This window comes from Falco naumanni, chromosome 4 (assembly GCF_017639655.2).
Source record: "Falco naumanni isolate bFalNau1 chromosome 4, bFalNau1.pat, whole genome shotgun sequence".
Taxonomy (NCBI): domain Eukaryota; kingdom Metazoa; phylum Chordata; class Aves; order Falconiformes; family Falconidae; genus Falco; species Falco naumanni.
The window spans coordinates 62,898,802-62,911,102 of record NC_054057.1 but is presented as its reverse complement, the minus strand read 5'-3'; the positions used below and the strand labels follow the sequence as shown (position 1 = coordinate 62,911,102).

The following is a 12,301-nucleotide window of genomic DNA, read 5'->3' as shown; positions in this document are numbered from 1 at the left end:
TTGTTAGATTGCACAGACGCAGCTGTGGCAGGCTGATGTCCTAGAGTACTGATTCCTGTGAGTGAGGCAGCCACTAGCTGGGGTGGTGGCATTTTAAACTGTTTCAACTAGAGCTTTTCTGGTCGTGCACAAAACCAGTGTATAGATACACTGAGAATTGCTCCTTAGTTGCTAAGATGGTCACTTCTGTGAAAGTAGTAGCTTAGAGCCTCTACACTGTTACTCTTGCTTGTAGTCTAGAAGTGAGGTTGACTCTAACACAGCTACAGCCAAAAGTGGCAGATACTGCATCAAGCGCAGGGTTGTGGGAATCCCTGTGTTGTGAGTCGATCCATACACTACAAAAATAGCACAGGGATGAGTCAAGCCCAGCAGGCAGCTTCCAGAATGGAAATGTGAGGAACTTCTCAGTTGCAGATAGGTCCCTGATTTAGCAAAGGATGGTCTCTAGCCCATGCCATCCAGGGAAGCAGATGGTAATTCCCCAAATCTGGGAGTTCAGATTTGACTGTACTGCTTAGTGGATGAACCTCTGCCCTTGCAATATAATGGCTCCCTGTGCTTAGTGCTGAGTGACCAGTTGCTGCTCCTTGTCCACCAAAGGCTTCCCTCCAACTAAACATTTTGTCAGAAAAACAAGCTGTGTGTGTCTAAATGCTGGTGCCAGACACAAGCTGCAGCTGTGGAGAGACACAACAGCCAACAGCTCCTTCATTGTGAAAGTGCCTTTGTGTGCTATGACCAGTGGAAAAGGTGAAATGGTTCTAGTTGCAGTGAATGGTCTCTCCCAGCGCAAAGATCTCAGCTATTTACAGCTCTGTAAATCAGTGGGTGGTTGGAATGTACATCAGAGGGGCAAGCTCTGTGCTGTTCCTTGTCAGTACAAGTCATCCACCAACATCTCTTGACATTGTTAGATATCCCAGAATATGCCACTCCCATACCCAGAAGGATCCCACTACCCCACATCCTCAATGTCCAAGCCTGTTTCCCTTCAAAAATGCACTGATGGGACGTTCTGATTCTCAGGTGCAAGAACCCCTTCTGTGATATTAGGAGCCATTTGTCACGGTGACATTTATTTGCACTGGGGGTGGGTGACCAGGTGCCTCCCTGTGAGGACAGGCCTAGAATAAAACTAAATTCAGTGAAACACTGTTGGCTGTACGAGTGCCGACAGAGTGACCGATGAGGTCTCCCAAACTTGGTCCTTGGAAGATGTGATTTGCTAAGGATATGCCAGTATAACATGTGCCCCTGAGCAGCAGACAGCACACGTGGCAGAGCAGAGATACCAGCATCCCCTCCCCAAAAAGTACATACTAGTATTATCCTTTTATGGAACATCTGTTGTGGTGCCTGCTGAGAGAAAGGCTTCCTTTTCTATCTCAGGCACAGAAAACTTTTTCTATTCTGCTCACTCCTGTACTGTGTTGCTGCACATTTTTTTTCCTGGCTTAGCTGAATTCCTGCATCATCATTACCATCACTAGTGTGACTGCTGATTTCCAAGACAGATCAAATACCTGCTTTGGGTGTTACCCATCCCCTCCCACTGCCTCCCTTCTGTCCTTTGAGACTCTGTTGTGTGTAGTGGGCAGGACTCCCAAAAGCAGGCTAGCTGAGATAGTGGGAGGAACCCTGGCTGTTGGGATGTTTATATTCAGTCACTGGACCAATGTTCCCTGCAGTTACTGAGCCTCCACTGAATGCATTATCCATTCCATAGCACAGAAGTGGTTCCACTCATTTGATACTGGAAGCAATACCTTGAATACTCTGATTTACATGCTTCCAACAAAGCAGGAACCCCCCTTTTCACCAAAACACTGGGTGGACCTGGGAATAGCTCTTCTCTGGCACTTCTGCCCCATGTGAATGAGATACTACTGCCCTTCACAGAATCATAAGAGTCACAAAATAGCTGGGGTTGGAAGGGACCCCTGGAGCACACACCCCTGCTGAAGCAGCCCTCCCAGGGCAGGCTGCACAGAGCCACGTCCCGGCGGGTTGGGATGGCTCCAGAGAAGGAGACCCCACAGCCTCGCTGGGCAGCCTGTGCCAGTGCCCAGCACCCTCTGGGGAAAGAAGTTTGTCACCAGGTTCCGCAGGAGCTGCCTGTGGTGCAGCCTGTGCCCGCTGCCCCTTGTCCTGCCGCTGGGCACCCCTGGCAGGAGCCTGGCCCCATCCTCCTGGCACTCACCCTTAAGGTATTTGTAGACATTGATAAGGTCCCCTCAGCCTTCTCTTCTCCAGGGTGAACAGGTCCACCTCATAGGGCAGATTCTCCTGCCCCCATCATCTTTGTAGCCCTCTGCTGGCCCCTCTCCAGTAGCTCCCTGCCTCTGTAACTGGGGGGCCCAGCACTGGACACAGTGCTGCAGACATGGCCTCACCAGGGCAGAGCAGAGAGGGAGGATAACTTTCCTTGATCTGCTGGTCACATTCCTCCTCACACACCCCAGGGTCCCACTGGCCCCTTGGCCACGAGAGCACACTGTAGGCTCATGGGCGACTTGCTGCCCACCAGCACCCCCAGGCCCTTCTCCACAGAGCTGCCCCCCAGCAGTCACCCCCAGCCCGTGCTGGTGGCTGGGGCTGTCCCTCCCCAGGAGCAGGACCTTACACTGGCCTTGGTTGGACGCCATGAGGTCCCCTCTGCCCAGCTCCAGCCTGCCCAGGTCTGGCTGAACAGCAGCGCAGCCTCTGGGGTAGGGGTACCAGCCACTCCTCCCCGTTCTGTATCATCAGCAAACTTGCCTCTCTTGCCCACCTCTTTGCCCGTGTTACCCTCAAACTTTTTGTCAGGTCTCAAAATTTAATTGAATCAGTTACTTCCAAGCTCCTATCAGGCCAGCTACCCTTTGCTTAGCGCAAAAAGGAATCATCAGTCACAGATGTGTGTCCGTCCTGCTCCTTGGGGTTGCACCTGAGGCAGGTGAGGTACTGCTGCCTTTGCTATATAACCAGCCCCATGGCACCTGCCAGTTCTCAGTTGGGGCTTGCTCTGTTGGGGGCTGTGATGAGTGCAGAAGCTGGGAAGAAGCATGGTCATACTTCAGCTTCTGGGGACAAGAAGCCTAAAAGGAAGCCTAAGAGGAAGGAAAACTATTCACTCTATATCTACAAAGTACTGAAGCAGGTGAGCAAATCTTTCTTTTCTGCTACAAGCTTCATATGGAGTTACTTCTGCCTATTGCATGTTAGCCTTATAAAGAGGAAGGAAGAAAAATCTGCTTTTTAGTGAGATGAAAAAAAGTGAGTGGGTACAGAAGAGCCCTAGCTGAGTATCAAAAAGGGGGTGGGGGGGATCCTTGGTGTAGGAGGCAAAGATGAATCTAGATCAGAAAGGGTCTCCTAGAGAGGATAAGCTTTAGCGCATGGAAGTAATTGAGTAGAAGTCAATAGGGCAAGAACAGCTGCTGTTGGCCCTATGAATAGGAACCAAAATTGTTGTGGTAACTTCTGTTGGGGAGATGAACAAAAGAATTTTCAGAGATGGCTGTGAGTTGTCAAGGCTTCGGTCTTCTGCAGGAGCCTGTAAGGGGGATGAGGAGTGTGTGGGCATTCCCACCTGACAGGCTTGTCTTCAGTAGGGGATGCACGGCAGCTCCTGCTGCCATAGTCCCTGTGGTACTGTGGTGGCCCAAATGGCACATGACTCGAGACCCTCAGGGTGGCATCTGGGGGCCTCTTTAGGGCTGGAGTGCCCTGTCTGTGGTGGGAAGGGGGGCCTCGCTCCCTCCAGGGTGATGGCTGTGTGAGACTCTCACCTGGCAGGTGCATCCGGACACTGGCATCTCCTCTAAGGCCATGAGCATCATGAACTCCTTCATCAACGATATCTTTGAGCGGCTGGCCTCAGAGGCCTCACACCTGGCGCAGTACACCTGCCGCTCCACCATCACCAGCCGCGAGGTGCAGACGGCCGTGCGGCTCCTGCTGCCCGGTGAGCTGGCCAAGCACGCCGTCTCCGAGGGTACCAAGGCCGTCACCAAGTACACCAGCAGCAAGTGACCGTCCGTGTCTCAATAAAGCCCCTGTCCCGCACCGACCGCGTCTGGGCTGGCGCCGGGGGCTGTGCGGGGCTGAGGGGCCGGGGCGAGGGTGCGGGTGGTCGCCGCGGGCGGGCGCTTGGCTCCCGTGGCCGCCCCTCCGCGGTGGGGAGCGGGCGCTGGCGGGGCCGGGCCGGGCCGGGCCGGATCCGATGCGGGCCCTCGCCACCTCCCGCCGCCGGCTCCGTCCGGCGAAGCGGGAAAGCCGGCGGGCGGGGCCGGGCCCTCGGGGGCGAGCCGCTGGGCAGCACGGGTGCCGGTTGGATGCTGTCGCCGTGCCGCCGCCCAGCAGGCCCTGGCCCGGGGCCCAGCCCGGCGGGCGGCCGGGGCGGGGCAGCGATCCCGGGCCGGGCATGGGCCCGTCGCAGCTCGTCGCCTCCGGTGCCGGCGTTGCGGCGGCAGCCTGGCACCAGCAGGGGTCTGCAGGCCGCCGTCCTGCGCCCCCCAGCGCGGCCGGGCCCGGCTCGGGGCAGCCCTGCCGCCCCTCAGCCGGCCCCGGGCCCTGCGGCCGGGCCTCCGCACCGCCGGCATGGTGGGCAGGTGGAAACCCCCCGTGAATGCTGTCGCACTTCAAAGGAGGAAAACTGTAAGTAGAGTTTTCTATTAAATTAGTTCCAAGAAGGCAGGGGCAGGATAAAATGTGAAGTTTTCTAAAGCCCTTCTAGCTGTTCATGGGGCTGGGTGCCCTGGCAGAAGGGGGCTGAGGGCCGTGCCAGGAGCCTGTGGGCAGCGAGCTGAGGCACCTGCTGGCTGTGGGCATGAGGAGCTCGAAAGCATCTGCAGGGAGTAGAGACATGAACCCTAGGTTCTACATGTGAAGTACAACAACAATATTGGAATGACAAAGTACGCAGTAAGTACAGAAATACTATTTGTTTCTAAAACTTTTCTCTATTTGATTTAAAAAAAGGTTACTAAAGCAAAACCAAACCCACTTCTTTGTCCATTTGTAGGTTAAAAAAGCTGTTAAACAGTAGTTAGATGAGAGAACTGCTTCAAGGGCAGGATCTTCATAACTTTTACCTGGGTTTTGGAAAAAAAAAGTGCTGGAGTTTTCTGATTTGCTGCTGGCATTTTTAGTAAAAAAAATAAATACTGGAGTAGCAGAAAACTGTAAGTAAAAGATCAGGGAGGAAACATTTTATAATCTAGAAAAGGAGGATAGCGTTTTTAGGTATGGGTCAGTTAGCTTAGAATTAATTTCAGGCAAAATAAGGGAAACCTGCTCTAAAGCTTGCTTGATAACAGTTTATGGGATTTGAACATAAGTAATTGAAGTGGTTTGTGTACAATATCTTATTTTATTCAATCATAGGCTTGATTGATGATGTCACAGACTTATTTATAATTTTTTGGAAGAGTCACTTTAGCTTTATTTAGCTTTATATGTCAACTATGGAACACCCAATAGCAGGCTGATTTCTGTGAGCTATTCAGTTCTCAACAAATTGTTAACAGAGACCATAAATGGAGACTTTCCTTCTTGTGGAGTCCTGCAGGAGCTGGTACTTTCTTAGGCAACTAAAAAAGTAAAACTTCCTGTTGACTGCCTGCAAATAAATGTATAAAAACACAGACTATGTCTTTAATCTTTGCATCACAAATCTTGAGGCAGTTTGAACTGTTGCCATCTGGATTTTCAGTAGGACTGGATGCACAGCTGCTCTTTGAAAACGACCTAATACAGCCAGGAGCAGAGGCTACAGGGCATACTCCCAGAAAGCTAGGGTCATTCTGGGAAGCAGGGTGGGCTCTTCCACGGTTCTCTGAATTCCTTATTTCAATTTTCAGGTACCTGATTGCTAAAAGCTTATGTTGTCTTTGAGGTTCTTCCTGTTCAAGTGCTTCCTTACTGTGCTGGTCCTCTTTCTGCCAGCCCAGGTTATCCACATGCTGTTTATCTGTTTGTACCAGTCAGAGCAGAGACTAAACCCCTCCAGTTCATTGGGGCACAGTTAGCAGTGGGTAGTGGGTTTTTCTTCTGCTTATAAATTTTTTTAAAGGTGTTTTGGTTTTTCTGGTGGGTTTTGTTTGCCCCTCTGGTGAAAAACTTCTCCCTTTCAGGTAGGGGGGGAAGAGGTAGTACGGAAGGAACTGGACTGACAGGAGAAACAGAGGGTATTTTCTTTCTAGGGTTTGTAAACATAATCTCTTCTTGCTTTGAAGAGACAGTGTTGTCCTGCAGGTCTATAAACTGGGCTAGGACTGAGCCTTCAGCATTCTGCCTTGGACCACTGTGTTAATGACTGGCCCTGTCTGTGTCTTCTCAGGCTGCCTGGGAAGTTCATGTCCCCATGTGCTTCCTAGGTGCGTGAGCTAGCACCCTGGAGGGAGCATTAGCAGATGCTGTCTGTCCATATGGAGCCTGTGCAGCCCAGAGGGCCAAGTGCATGTTGTGTGCAGAGTGAAGGTGGAGAGCATGACCCCCTGGGCTGTGGTGGGACAGCCCAGCTGCCCCATGAGTGCAGCACTATCTTGGAGTGCACAGGGCTGTCCCTGGGTCCCTGCATGGAGGTACTGCCTCAGTCTGTGGTGGAGCAAAGGAAAGATATGGGCTATGTTCTGGGTGGAGATGTGGTGGAGGTCCTTTGCCAGCCTCCCACTGGGACCAGATACCTGGTTCTGAGGTCATCCAATAGCAGCAAAATTTGGGGTAGGTGTATCAGGAGGAACCAGAGCTGTAGGTCCCAGGTGACAGTGTGTGGGGCAGCCCTGGACCTAACGACGATTGTTTGGTGATGCTGAGTCTCATGAGCTATAGAGCTGTGCCAGATGCTGGAGTCAGTCTGGCCCAGTAGTGTGGGCCAGACCAGATGTATGTGACACACCCAGGGACAGTACAGGAGGTGGCAGAACTGGGACTGAGCAAGTCTCAGTGAGTCCCAGCCCTGCTGCTATAGTGTGGGGCTGGCTGGAGGAGGGAGGGAAGAGGTTGTACTGGGTACTCTGTTCCTTTTGACTGTAGGACTGTGTTGAAGAGTGTTCTTCTTCGTAGTGCCCTGCCTGCAAGCCAGAACTGGTCCTGAGCACAGGTGTCGGAGCAGTATCTGGCCCTGCAGGGCTGTAGTTCTTCCATTTCTCCTAGCCCTTGTGGCCAGTTGTGCTGCAGGGAGAGGCGATGCAGGTGGCAGAGGCTGTGTCAGGGCTTGCGGGGGACACTCTGCCTGCTGTGGCATGTCAGTGGCAGGCTTGGGAGAGTCCGGCCAAAGAGCGGAATTAAAAGCAGGCTGCCGTTTGCATCTAGAAGGTCAGCAGTCGATCTCCTTGCCCAGTTCTAGCGCTCCCTAGGCCACAGCGTCTGTGTTTATGCCCCCTTTCCAGCAGCACTCCCGTTTTCCTGGCTGTAGAATGTGCAGTCGTGCTTCTGGTGGGATGGAGAGTTCTCAAGTAGCTTGGAACTGCAGTTCTGTTTCTGCCCTGGAGGTGGTTCTCCCTGACTACCTGATGTCAAATATGCTTCTGTTGCATGGGCAGGAGCCTGGTGCTGCCCTGTTCTAAGCAGGCTGCTAGTGGAGCATGCAGCTTCCCTCTGTGGTACCCTGGCACTCTCGGCAGATACCTGGCCGTCTGTGTGGGTAAGCTGCTGACTTACGGCGAGATGAGCAGCTATCTCCTGGAAGTGTCTGGTAGAGCATCTGACGTTAGGTGAGCCCAAGAGAAGTAAGGCTTTAGTGGTGCAGCTACTTGATTCTCTAGTATTGCAATTTGTGCATCCTGCTTCATGTGTTGTCCCCCATCCGCCCCTCAAAGGCTGGCAGAATGGAGTTGGTGATCAGCCTCATATCCCTCTTACTAAATTTCCTGCGTTTCCTCACAGATCTGCACTGCAGGCTGCCCTTCCAGATGTGCCAAGCTTGAGAGGTGGAGGGAGATGGTTGCTCTTGATATGGTGAGTTCTGCACTGAGCCTGCCAGACTGTCTTTCTTCCATTTCCCATGTGGACGTGGGTTCATCTTTCACTGTGTGGGGCTCATGCTGCTTGTTTCCCCACAGTGCATCCCCATGGAACTGCCCTGATACACTTGTACAGGATGTCATACACAGCCTTCCTTTTGTGAGGGATCGCTCTGCACGCTTAGCACAGTGTAGCTCTTGTGAAGACTGGCTCCGCAGCTCAGATTATCTCAGAGTGGACTTGTGGCTCCATGTCCTGTTTGTGCCATGATGCTTTAGTGCATCGGATGAGATCTGAATGAAGTTGCTTTGGGAGGAGTGGGTGGACTGCCAGCCAACAGGGATTCACAAGAAATTGGTCACTGCAAGAATGACCCAGAAGCACTTGGCTTACAGTAAAAAGCAAACATTAACTCTTGAGCCCATGCAGGTACTCTTCCAAAGTGTCTTTCGACTGCCTTTTTGTGAGTCTGTCTCTTTCCAGGTCTGCCTGTGTCCTTACAAGTCCCCCAGAGAATTCTTGGTACTGCAGCACTGTCATGTTGCCTGTCCCTGGCCCCATGTCTGTGTCAATCTGTTTCATTCTTACAAAGCTATATGTGCCTGTGGGCTAGAAGCAGCTTTTCTTTTTTGCCTTGGGTCCACTCTTCAAACCCCCTCAAAAAGAACACCAGTGCGACAAACTGAATCAAAGCATTTATACAAGTATCAGTAATGCCAGTGTTATCTTTTCCTTTTTGTAGGAGAACAATGACTTTAAGACCATGGGCTCTTTTCTGTCATAGAGTGGGGGACTGTGAGGCAGAGCATCTCTCTAGTCTATGATGAGTGGTGCAGGTTTGAGGAGAGGGAGGGTTTTGGGGAATGGAGGTTGGCACCAGTGTGCAGACCTGCATGCGTTTCTCTTTCCATGTTGTTGCATCCCTTGGCAGCAGTGCTGCCAGGTGGCTGCTCTGGTGTGTAATTAGACACTGTTCCAAATAGCATAGGCAGGAATGGTTCAGCACTTGGAGGAAAATGAGCTGGTGATGGATAGCTCTGGTGATGCCAAAGCTGTTAAAATATGAACGTCTGAAATACATCCAGGGTTCCAGCAAGGAACTCTCATCCTCTCTGTGCTCAGCTGCTGGTGTGTGGGGACAGTGCTGGTCTATGTCCCTTCCCTTTCCTGGTTTGGTCTGAGAGGTGGGCTGTCTATAAGTAATGGTAACTCTTGAGTCCCTAACTCATGGCGGCCCAGGATCCCTGCTTGGAGAATGGGAGAAGGTTGATGATCAAAGGTCAGACAGATGTTCCCCTGTGAACACACACATTGCTGTCTGAGGCTCTGTAGGGGGACTGAAGGTCTGTGTCTCCATCCCTGTTCTCTCCAAGTATTATTGCAAGGAGTTTGTTTCCCTGTTTGTTCTTTCTGTTCACTCTGGAGTCTTAGATGTAGGCAACAATAATACTGCTTCCTTAATCTCCCCTGCTTGGGGTTGTGCAGAGGGGATGGGGGAGGTATTCAGAAGTTAATTATGTGAGAAAGTAAGTCTTATTTGATATCCATAATTTCCAGAGCCATATAACAATGGGGGTCAGAAGGCATCCTCGTGTAATGTCTGTTCCTCGTATAGCCCTGTATTACCTGCTGTCAGGCATGAGGGGGGAGACTGAAAAAGCTGCTGTCTGGTAAGGTGCTTCCTGATGCAGAGCTGCAGCTGGGGACTGAGAGCCCCAGGGACTGGCTTGCAGTGCCCCTAGTACTGAGAAGTTTGGGACAGGGTGGAGGCCTCCTCTGGGGCCTGAGGACAGAAACGAGATGGTGACAAAAAAGTATGTTCGCACACAAGTAATGTGTGCTGGGCTCAGGACCATTACCTAGTGGTACCCTGTGTGGTCTCCAAGTGGGAAGAGGATGCTTCCATGTACCCCCATGCAGGGTGTGGGGCTGGAGAAGAGGACGACATGGGCAGAGTGGCCCCATGAGGAATGGCTGCTGCAGGCCACACGCCGTTTTCCCATTAGTGAGTGTTTAGTTCAGCGTTTTAAATAATTGTGTCCTCAGAATGATATTTAAAATCCATTTGGGAGGCAATGAGGCGGGAAAGTGCCTGTGCCATTGTGATGACGCTGCGCAGGCCGTGCCACACATGCATATTACAAACTCGTTACAGGCTCGTTTACACACACACTGCTCACTCCCCACACAACCTCTTTCTGATGCTTCTAATGTTTCTTCCCCACTATGGCTGCCTCTGCTTGGCTCTAGGGAGAAATTTACTTGATAAGGTAGGCCTGGTGTCTGCAGCAAGAGGAGTGAGGGACACGGTCCAGGCAATTGGGTGCTGGCATCTGGAATGGGATGTGTGGGGCATGCTTGGTGATGGGAATGTCTCAGGTATCCTGTCCTTCACCTGTGCTCCATGCTCAATGAAGAACTGTGCTTACTTTCTGACAAGCCCTTGCACTTCTATTATTGCAGGCTCCAGACTCTGCAGCCCCAAGGCTTCCAGCTGCTGTGCTCTGGGCACAGTGTGGAGAAGAGTTTACAGCACCTGTGCCAAGCTGACTATGAAGCCAAGTATCAGCATGTGCTCTTGAATGTCCACGGGAAGCTACAGAGGCTGGAGGGACTAGGTATGGGGGAGCTGATGAAGCAGCAGCTTCAGTGTGGTTCTGTGAGTGCTGGTTAGTGGCTGAATGGGAGGGCAGCCAGACTGCTGCATGAGCACCCTCCACCGTCCTCCCAACAGAAATAGAAATACTATGTGGTAGTACAAGGCTTGTGATGCCACTTTATCCTTGTCCTGTTTGCCTTGGTGGCATGAGCAGTATTTGGTCTTCTCCCCTTGTCCTCTCCCTCCTGATCATGTTCAGCCCCTTCTAGGCAGGGTCCCAGCTGTGGTTTTGCTTGGTGCCACCTTGTGACCAAATGTTAGTGGTGTGAGGATCAAGCCCCCAGGTATACTTAAGGGCATGTTGGTTTCTCACATCTATGTCCCTTGCACAGTCACCTTGCTGGCTGCTTTCCTGAACAGGAAATGGATGGCTCTAGCATCCTTGTCTCAGAAAAGACTGCCAAGCAGATATGAGGGCAGAAGCAAAGCTGGAGTAGGGGCAAAGGCTGTCAGATTAGAGAAGGAAGAAAAGGGTATAAAATGTGGGGCCTATCTGTGTCTGAGGCAGCAAAAGTTCTCAAGAGGTGGGATTTCCACCACCCTGCCCCAGGACTGGTGAGTCTGAATTTCCAGTGTGTTTGGGAAACATACGTGGTGGGATGGCCTCATAATAGAGGGGCTAGGTCCCACAGCCTTGTGCTGAAGGGGTGCTAATTGATATAATGTGGGGCAAGGAAGTGCCAAGCCTGGATATGCTGCTTTCATCCAGGTTCCTGCCAGCAATCAATGTACTCAATGTAATCAAAGTCACTATGTACTGCCCAAGAAAGGGGGCTGCATGCTGTGGTTGGGAGGGGACTGGAGCTGCTGTAAATGCAGCAGAGATCAAGAAACCAGAAGCTGCTATTTTATGGCTGGAACTTTGCAGGGTTTATATGTGTGAGTTTGTAGATGGTTTTGTGTGGTGTATGCCCTGATTGTTCTCTCCCTCTGCATGTGCCTGTGAGTAGTAAGGCTCCAGCTGAAACTTTAACCTTGCTGTCAAAGAATAGGACTGGCTGTGGTGGTTTATTCTTTCTTCAGGACACTGTTTCATCTTCTGTGCAAAGGGCTTGCTATGCACAAGCTGCTCTCTTGCTACTTCTTGTGGCCACAGCTGTGGTGCAAGAGGCATAAGCCCATTTTGAGGTTTCCAGGTGCTTGCTTGTTAGCATATCTTGGTGTGGATGGTGGCCAGTGCCAAATGCAGGCATTTGGATTTGCACGTGCATGGGATGCGTGGCTTTCCTTGCTGAGACCCTGAGTGTCGCCTGGTGTGTTGGAGGTGGGGAGAACCTAGCTGGTCTGTCTGCCAAGCTTTTTCTTTTCATGTGCATTGTGGTTCAGCTCATCCAAGCCAGGCTGTGTTCGTGTCTGTCAGCTGCCTGTGCAGCTGCCCTCCCAAATGGAGATGGCTCAGAGGTGCTGTAGGGAACAGGGAGGGCAGCTGTTCTTACCTGATGGTGGCAGTGGGCTGAAACACAAGCAGAGAGGGTGTGATACAACGGTGGATGAGGAGATGAGATGTTCTCTTGACAGATGCGGTGTGGAGAAGGGGAGGCCCAGGGTAAGAGCCCCAGTGCCTTTGGGAGGTAGGGCAAAATGGAGCTAGAAGAGTCTGGTGAAGTTCAGCACTGTGACCTGAAGCTGATCAATACACAGAAGAGGGGTAGAAAAAGATCTGCCTGCAGGTGAGGGCTGTGGGCTCTCATT

At 51.8% G+C, this 12,301-nt stretch overlaps 2 protein-coding genes across 2 annotated transcripts in view; both read left to right on the top strand.

The window, feature by feature from the left end:
- Positions 1-3,022: 3,022 nt before the first annotated feature.
- LOC121087185 (late histone H2B.L4) lies at positions 3,023-4,017 on the top strand. The gene is made up of 2 exons (XM_040591925.1): positions 3,023-3,142; positions 3,781-4,017. Exons 1-2 carry the CDS (start codon positions 3,023-3,025, stop codon positions 4,015-4,017), a joined length of 357 nt encoding a protein of 118 aa, XP_040447859.1.
- A 292-nt stretch (positions 4,018-4,309) lies between these two features.
- ASB10 (ankyrin repeat and SOCS box containing 10) overlaps positions 4,310-12,301 on the top strand; it is a 28,022-nt gene continuing 20,030 nt past the window's right edge. The window contains exons 1-3 of the mRNA XM_040593054.1: positions 4,310-4,641; positions 7,873-7,944; positions 10,414-10,568. The gene's annotated coding sequence lies outside the window, so the exon portion shown is untranslated. The remainder of the gene's footprint in view (positions 4,642-7,872; positions 7,945-10,413; positions 10,569-12,301) is intronic.

What these genes read in the sequence shown, in the direction of transcription:
- LOC121087185 (XM_040591925.1), top strand. Translation starts at nt 3,023, where the DNA reads ATGAGTGCAGAAGCTGGGAAGAAGCATGGTCATACTTCAGCTTCTGGG. An exon ending in TCTACAAAGTACTGAAGCAG is followed by an intron (nt 3,143 to 3,780) that starts GTGAGCAAATCT and finishes CTCACCTGGCAG; the next exon opens with GTGCATCCGGACACTGGCAT.